Source organism: Eurypyga helias, unplaced genomic scaffold, assembly GCF_000690775.1.
Source record: "Eurypyga helias isolate BGI_N326 unplaced genomic scaffold, ASM69077v1 scaffold1690, whole genome shotgun sequence".
Taxonomy (NCBI): Eukaryota; Metazoa; Chordata; class Aves; order Eurypygiformes; family Eurypygidae; genus Eurypyga; species Eurypyga helias.
In genome coordinates, this window is record NW_010223571.1 from 1 (window position 1) to 8,954 (window position 8,954).

The 8,954-nt window shown below is 40.8% G+C and overlaps 1 protein-coding gene across 1 annotated transcript in view; it reads right to left on the reverse strand.

Moving 5' to 3' along the window:
- Positions 1-5,032: 5,032 nt before the first annotated feature.
- Positions 5,033-8,954, reverse strand: part of LOC104515986 (chromosome unknown open reading frame, human C1orf159) — a 10,907-nt gene continuing 6,985 nt past the window's right edge. Inside the window, exons 7-9 of the mRNA XM_010160203.1 lie at positions 7,624-7,649; positions 7,251-7,281; positions 5,033-5,644 (exon numbers count right to left, since the gene is read on the reverse strand). Coding sequence (XP_010158505.1) covers positions 5,547-5,644; positions 7,251-7,281; positions 7,624-7,649 — 155 coding nt within the window. The 3' untranslated portion in view covers positions 5,033-5,546. The remainder of the gene's footprint in view (positions 5,645-7,250; positions 7,282-7,623; positions 7,650-8,954) is intronic.

An 8,954-nucleotide genomic window follows, 5' to 3' on the forward strand; every position in this document is an offset into this window, starting at 1 on the left:
GTGTATATATATATATATAAAAAACTCTTTTTGAAGATTTTTCTTACCCCCATTGTAAGTTTCAGATTTCAGTATGTAAATCTAGGAATTATTCATGTCCTAAGGAGCACACACAAATCTTGGTGCCACGTTCTGTCCTCTGGGGGGAGGGTGTGTGTGTGTGTGTGTGTGCCTGCATTATGAACACAACGGAGATAACGGAGAGAAAGCAGCAGAATGAAGTTTAAGTTTGTAAGAACAGATCACGCTCTAGGCAAGCACAGTTACACACTGGGATGTAAACGGGAGTAATTGCATTCAGATAATCATTGGAGTTTTACAGATGCTGACATCAAGTTATAGTAATTTGATGAACTGAGGGACTATACTACAGCGCTGTGCAACAGCCTGAGCGTTTTAGGAAGCTGAGCACTCCAAATCACTGCGTTCCTGTGGGGACTGGGATTGTGAAGCAGAAGAGAACGTTACAATTTGATGGATGTAAAATTGCAAAGAAACAGATGACTTGTTTATAAACAACACTCATTACAAAATCGGTACGACATGTCCAAAACCTTACCCCTCTATATTAGTCCTGTTACAGAATACAGCAACCTTGATGGCAAAGACCACATCGTTTGGACCAAATACCTCAGAGCTGCATCACAGCTTACCGAAACTATCATTTTAAAACCCTTAACACTTCACTAAGGGACATAAATCACCAGGCTCTGAAACAGGAAGTGCAATTATCTGAACACTGTTGCTTCCCATCAGTTAGCAATAAAATACGTCAAGGCTATTAAAATGCTAAGCACTATATATTATTTTTTTTCCTCATAATGGAACATTAAAGCTAAATGACAAGAATTCCCAGCAGCCTTTAAACATGTCAACAAACCCTATAGTGTTGGTAGCAAGAGCACGACAAGCACACCTCAGATACTGCCTACACCTTAAGTGCATTCTTTCAAATAACTTGAAATGACAGCCAAATTAATTTTGAGTGCAAGCAGGTACAACTTCTGTTTGGTTGGTTTTTAGGTCAGTTACTACCACACCGCTGTAAGCGCTAGCTTGGCACAGCTACGCTTCCTGCTAAGCTCAGCCCTTCGTAGCAGACCACATTTCCGTGCAGTCACACACAGCTGAATCTCTCTGCCCAGTTACCTACAAGTCTCCAGCCGATGGGATCCTCAAGCTTTTGCATCAGCATCGGTATTCTTTCCTACTCTTCCATTCTCTTTGCCCTGCAACTTGGATCGCATCCTGGGTAACTGTAGAGGGACAAGAGCAAAAACCTTACTGTTCTTTTTTCCCAACTAGCACCTAAATTGTCCCCTCGGCTTCTTTTTCCACCCCCCTCAGTTTCTTCTACAGATTAACAGTTTTCAGCCTTCACATCTTACTGTCAGAAAGGTACATTGTGTCCATAATCCCAGGTGTATTTCCATGCAATATTCCCAAGAAGCTTTTTTGATGGAGGCAGGGGAGAATGCAGAGAGAGAGACAAGAGATTACTTCAGAACACAGCTTTTGTGAACTTTAACGCCACGGGGAAGGTAGGCTGACCCTAAGTCATTGTGCTCGCACCACCTTTATCACTTCATCCAGCAAAACACTTCAGTGTCTGTATGCAGTCTCACCTCCGTTCCATTCTTTACACATAAGACACCAGCCTTCTGGAGGGCCTACATCTGGATAACAGATTTTAGTGAAACATATAGTTTTAGACTTAGAAATTAAGAACTGGTTGTCAGTCTCCCACTTATGATGCACTCTCCTTCGGATGGTGTCATACGGATAAGGGAGACAGCTCCTCTCAGGTGTGCAAAATAAGTCGCAAGTTATTCCCTGCTGTTGTACAGCCACTTACAGCTCTCCCCAGTTCCCTTACGGCCAATTTCACCTACTGAATTCTGTCGGGTAACTAACAGCAAGGACACCTAGTACTTCCTCTTCCCAAAGGCTGCTATATTTCAGTGGGCATGGTGGTCAGAGTCCATTTAACTGACAAATCCACTTTGAAGTCTTCCTCTCCCAGTGGGATAATTTCCCAGATAACTTTCTCTTTGTATGTGACACTGTCACCTTGGCTTTGACAACAAAGTTCATTAACTTTCCACAGTGCATGCACACAGCATTTGGCTTATCCTTCCTCATCAGCATACGTCACCAAAAGCAGCATCTGTCATACATCAGGCTACTTTAGCTAGTTTCGTGAAGGAAAAGAGCATTCCCACATTTAACTATTAGTATTTCAGACAACATGGCTTGGCATCCCAAATTCCTTGGGCTCAGGTCTCGTTATTATGGATTGATTTGGCAACTGGAGTTAAGAACAAGATACGTTTGTAAGAAGGAAGTCCAACAAGAGTACCAAATCCCCAGATGAGGAAGGGAAAGGAGAAAGAACACACTTTTTTTAAATTAAGCAGAGATCAGATGGGGGGAGATACCCAAACCCAAGACCATAACCTTCATTGTTTGATAAGAATTGATAAATTATCCCAGTTATCTTCTGGTACATTTGGCACTGTTGAGCAGCCTCCTCTTTTAGAGTTTTTGCTACTCCTGCTATCTTGTTCAAGTGAGATTGAAGTAAACAGACACTAATGTAAAAATTTGGTCGTTTACTACAGCTACAATCTGTACCAAAGAGTTCCTTTCACACCACTGGAAGTAAGGCCAATAAGGGTGGCGTTTGCCATGTGCTTACAAGGTGTGGAGATAGCCTGCAGAAGACCAGCCCGGCCATCACACTGGAGAACTGGGCTGGATCGTTCAGCAGACTTCTTTTTTTAAACTTCAGTTCTGGTGGAAGCAACATGCCATACGAGCAGAAACAACGGTCTACTTTGGGTGATAATCCTGCTCCCTTCATTCTATGCTTGAAAATGAAACACACAAATGACCTTCACAGTCATTTAAAAAAAAAAAAAAGCTCAAATATTTATTTTGGCACAATTTAAAAATATACAAATACATTAAATATCAGGGTTCACCAAAGCCAATTTTTAAAAATATATATAGGTACGTATTATTATTTTGAAGGGAGATGGAAACCAAAACACCTCATTATACATTTAATTTGACAGTGCAAACAAATGAGAAACTGTTTAGACCTGGAGTCCACCGTGTCAGACAGCAGTAACAAAAGCTGAACAGTTCCTGAAACACACAAAAACACAGTAAAAAATAACTGCTGCACTTAGAGTTTGTTGTGGGGAGGAGCACGGGAAGGGGAAGAGAGATGTTATCGAGAAAGACTTGACTGCACAGAAGTTTGAGCATGAAACGCCTGACAACCAACTAAGTTACAATATGCACTTGAGGATAAGGTAGGGTTCAGACAGTACAATGACACGAACTATCCTTCAATAATTTATGTGCAGAAAGAATATATTAGCAACTAAGCAACACAAGAATGCACTACCATTGACAGATTCGCAAGCAGGAACTCCCTGCTCTGAAAGGTGCAGTTTCTTGGCTTTATTTGCATAGTTACTCCTTTTCCTTTGCGGGTAGGAAAATATTCAGAAACTAAAGTTCAGGAAAAACCTATGACCTATAATTTCTACCTGTGGAAAATCGCAGCAGCAGCAAAGATAAAAAGACATCTAAATGACAAATGAAACTGTCACCTCCTGAACTTGGAGCATATGAACTATAAAGCACATTTCATATGGAAAACTGAAGGGCTCAAAACGGCATTGTCTGTTGGGTTTAGTTTTGCCCAGTAGAACAAAAGTTTCATTTATCACTGTAATAGAAAGACAACCTTAAGTTTCTCCATACAGCAATTCAGGCTTTCTTTTGGCACAGGCACCTCTTCACGGTTTGTTCTTTAACCCCAATCTTTGCCCTGGGTTGTTTGGATGCTACAAGAAATCTCCTTACCTTCTAAGGAGAGAGAAAAGTAAATACAACTGCACTGAAACTTACATAAAACCAGGTCTATTCAATAAGATATATTTATCTCCTCCCATCCCTGTTCTCATCTTTTAGCTCTAAATAAGCTTCAACCACAGAGAAGAGGGAATCTGGATCACCAGGTTTGGACTTTCCATATGGGTGTCATGTCAGCTCAAGACAGTTACGCTCCCATTTTTGTAAAAAAGAGAACCGACTGTTCCAGTTTATGTTCATGCCAGTGGATGCTGATGAAGAGCTTCCAAGTGATTTATTTTAGAAGCACAGATCTATAATGGAGTGCCAGCTAAACCAAAACAGGCAATAGCAACACAGGTAGGTGGGAACGCACAAGCTGCATAGTTATAGTTTCACACATGGTGACAGCAACACGTCAACCAATTCAGCAACCTCAGGTTTTTCACTTACTTCCCAGTCACCCACTCTTATGCCCATACCGCTGTGCCCATTTTGCGTTCACATGGCAACCGAGTCAACCATGCCAGGAAAAAGAAGTTGGTGAAGGATAAACTAGCCAAAAAAAAGTTACTTCACAGCTACTTTAATTTCCTGATCAAGTGACAACGCAGCCACACAACTGGCATAAGATGGGCAAGAACACGCCTTAGTGAGGGCTATTTAGGCTGGCACTTTCCACACGGAAATACTCGTTGAGCTTTGTCATAAGGTGCTGGCCTGCATATGTCAGGCATGTTAATGAAGGGCTCGACCAGTGAAACCCCTTATAGCATTGGCAGAAATTCATCTGACCTCTTCAGTCCATCTCAGTACTCACTGACACATCTAGAGGATGCACAGCCATCCTGCAGGAATTCTGGTTTCCCTTCAACTGCTGTGTTAAGGGATGGAAGGTACCAGACAGTCTTTGCAGGACAGACATAGCAGCCTACCAGTGACAAAGCCATAGCAAATGGCTCTTTGTCCAAGGACTGAGCTAAAGCCAAATAGAAATTGCCAATTCCCACACTTGGGATTGGACCCATACCAACCACAGCCTTCAAAAGCACCAAGAGCAACAGTATCTGGATAGTGGGTCTGTATTCACAGTTAAAAACCAGGGTCAGCTGTGTCTTAGGCTGAAGAGGATGCTCCAGGAGGCATCATTTTTTGCTTCAGAAGGATACTGCACGTTAAGTACTGTTATGTTGTCCTACAGCGTTAAAGCAGCGGCACTTAGTGTTACCATTTCCAAGTGGGTCCTTCAAACAAGTCCACATCCTTGAGTAATCCCAGTATTTTGTGTTGGCCTGCAGCACCGAGACACTCAGCTCTGGGAACACAGAACACATCACAACACAGGAAGAACAACTTGCCAGAACTGAAAGTGTACCAAAGAAAGGCAGATTCTTTCAAGATTTTCAACAGAGCATCTGTAGGAGACAAATCAAACCACAGAGCCGGAATAGTGCATTTTGAGATCACCAAAGCAGCTCACCAAACTGGGTGCAGCCTGCCCATCAGTATCTTTGCATTGGTTCATTTCTCTGTTAACGTTTGGCACAAACCCTTCGACACAGTAATTTGGCTTCCATTTAGGTCAGCTGCTTGCGCTGTTTTCCTGGCACTTCAGTGGGTTCAGAAAAAGTTTCTTCAACACTGCGTACACTTAAAAAGTCCTCAGTCAAGAGTGAAGGCTAAACATTGCTGACCCTGGTTTCAGAAGAAGAGGTCATAGCAGCAGATGCAGATGTCACTAGTGACCGTTCTCGTCTGACATATCGTGGCTTCCGAACTGAAACGGTGGGCACAGAAACATCATTAGCACCTGCTGTATAAGCAAGCCTTTATCATTAATTCATCACACCACATGCCATCCAACAATTCCTGACTAACCAAGGTCATTCTGGACCTTTAAAAACAAAACACACACAAACACCAAAACACAGAAAACCCTACATATAGCAAAAGTCCACAAATAAACTTTCAAACAAGCTTCTAAAGACCTACTAAGTAATTATTACAAACTATTTCCATTATTTTTAAGTGTTTACAGTACACATAGCTTTCCATTATCAGCCCTAACAAAACCCCCTACAACTGTACTTTCTTTTTATACAGATGCCTAAATTAAGGTAAGGAAATGAAGACTTTTCACAAGCAGCACTGGCTGTCAGACTGATGGGGATGGAATACATCTGAAAAAAATGTTTAAAAGTTAAAGACTGCATTAAAAAGAATTAAATTTTAATTACATCACCTTGATTAAAAAGGCCTACGTATACAGGAGGAGTGAGACCAGAAATTTTGCTGAGCTTAGAAGGCCATTATTTCCAAAGTTTTTAGAACATTTGGCCTGTCTCAGTTAAGTCACCACAAGTTCTGTCCCTGTCTTGAAAGCACATGGATCAAGCACAGAAACAATATATCCTACTGTATTACCCTGGCCAAAAAAATCCATTTTCCTAATCACTCCAATGTTACATGGTCAGGCACACTTAAAAGAATGCCTTGATTTGATTAGGTGCAATCACTGCCCTTTTAAATATATATTTTTGGAGAGTCATATTGAGATACTTTATGCAGCTCTCACTAGGTCATTAATAACATAAGACCAGCATCTACCAGTTCCTATAAGGAGCACAAGTTTAGAGACTCACCAAAAGCAAGCTTTTGCTCTTGGATTACTCAGATCTGGTCTAAAAGAGAGGATTAGTGTACAAACCTCAGTACTATTTATAGGCTGAAATTATGAAAAAATGGGAAGTTTGAGACAAGCTGATTAGATGAAATCTTCCCTAAGAAATAAATTTCTACCCGAGTTTCACACGTATTAAAACGCCACCTTGCCAAAAAGGCTCAACTGACAAACACTCCACATAGACACAATACAGTATATTCCAAACAGCCTGTGTTGTTTCAAGAAGCTGATAAGCTTCAAACCAGCAAGCCTGAAAATGAGCCAACCTGGCATTATCAAGAATATTCCAGTCCTGAAAATAGTTCCGAGACTGAATAATTTATTTCTGAGCACTTACGAAAAAATATTGCATCTACTTGTGAGACCTCTTTATTAGGACAGAGAAGTCCAAGATCTGGTTTAGGAGTTGTCAAAGATCTATTTTAACATAAAGTACTCCATCAATACTCTATGCCTACATTAATCAAAGCAATAAATCCTATAAAAAGAGATCTACTAGACAGATTTCATTAGATTTCTGTCCCCTCAACAGATTCCATAGTTCTATACCAGGCTTTATGGGTAATTTTTTTGACTTGCTGTGTGTTCTTAGCATGCCCACTTCGAGATAGTTTGCCTGCTTTTCAATAGCGAGATGCATGAAAGGGAAGCCAACAGGTAAAGTATTTGTAGCAGCATGCCCCAGGGAACCGTTCCTCACCTGAAGAAGCTGGGGGAGGTATCATGGATGCCTGCATAACAGAAGAATGATCATGTCAAACAAAGCACCTTTTGTCTTCACAGTCTTTCATTAAAAAAAAAAAACCCATACACCATACAGGGACATTTTAGGGTTCCAATAGTATTTACTGTGTACCCAGTCTTCCTTTGAGAAAGTAACTCAGTAGAATATGGTCAGTATTTATCTTTTTTCCCCAGTTTGGACAAAGAAACCCAAAACATCTTTTATTTTTATTTCTGTCTTTCATACATCAGATTAAGTAGCTCCCTAATGAGCTGTTAAAACTTTAAGTTATTGTTTACTTGATGTTTTACCATTGCTTGTTCCTATTGGAAGGACAGAATTTACTTACTGTTTCACTAGGCTGAAGAACAGATGCTAAAAGAGAGAAAGAGAGAGACTAACCATCATTAATCTAGAAGGCTAGAACTGCTGGTTTTCTAAAAATACATGCGTCAAACAGAATAGTTCTATTGTTAAAGAATAGTTTTGTCACAAAGACTACAAAACCAGATCAGAACATTCTGAAATCCCATTACTAGAATACATTGCTTGTAGGAGTCTTTTCAAGATTAGAGATGAAGGGTTGCAAAGGTCTCCAAGAATGACTTATTTTGCTTTCAGAGAAGGTAGCCACAGCAGTATCTCTTTAATATGAAGCTTCAATAGGAAAAGTGGCACTTTGAGCCAAGTAGCAGAAAAAGACAGTGCAAATAGAAAACAATTGAGCAGTGAAAGATGCAACCCTTTTATATAAAAGGTTGTTGCCTTTATTGGCCACATGATAATCATCATCCAGACAGAATGAAAGCTAACACGATAATAAGCCAGAGAAACATTTTTAATGCTTCTCCTTCAAAGGAGGACATCAGTGCTTTAGCCTGCTGGAGCAGGGTGAACTATCAGTACAAAGTGTAGGAGTCAGAGCAGTGTCACTGAAGCCTCAGAGCTCTGGTGTCCTGCCAGCTTAAAAATGTCACAGCACAACAGCTCCTGACCCACTTAAAAACTGAAGGAGCATCTTGTACTAAATAAATTTAAAGACACATGCAAAAGCAACATAGAGGTTTCAATACGGCAGCTGCAATTAGGATACTAGCAGTTCCTGCGGCACCGATCAATTTGGACTTTAGGCAGCTACTGTTGTGTACTTTTACATGAAATGATACCCCGGAGACTGGAATTGTGATGTTCTATGAACTTACTATGACTAGAAACAGCGTTCTTAGCCAAACAATGGAATTGTATTGCTCCACATCCCCCTTTTTCTCTTTTTTAAGCTCATTTCTATTGTGACAGCCTAGCTTCAGCTTAGTCCTGTAAGACATGAATGAAAATAACCGGAGGTCTATTTAGCAGAACCTAACCATTAAACAGCCTGCATTCAACAGAAGGAGCTCTAACACCGTAAATGCTGTGCTAGAGGTTGTCATGGGAATCATTCAAAGTGACTGCATAGAAGGGGTGAGACAGTCACAGATCAGCCTCAGTTTCATGCAAAACATTGGGCAAAAAAGGAGACATCGCCTTCCACGTGTTTTGCTCACCAGCTCCCAAAAGCTGAAGACCAGTGAAATGTGGACACATAGAACAACTTCACAGACACTGAAGCATCTGAAAGAGCCAGATGTCTACGTAAGGTCTTGGTGCCCGATAGCTAAGTGCATCCCAGGTGTTCTTTCC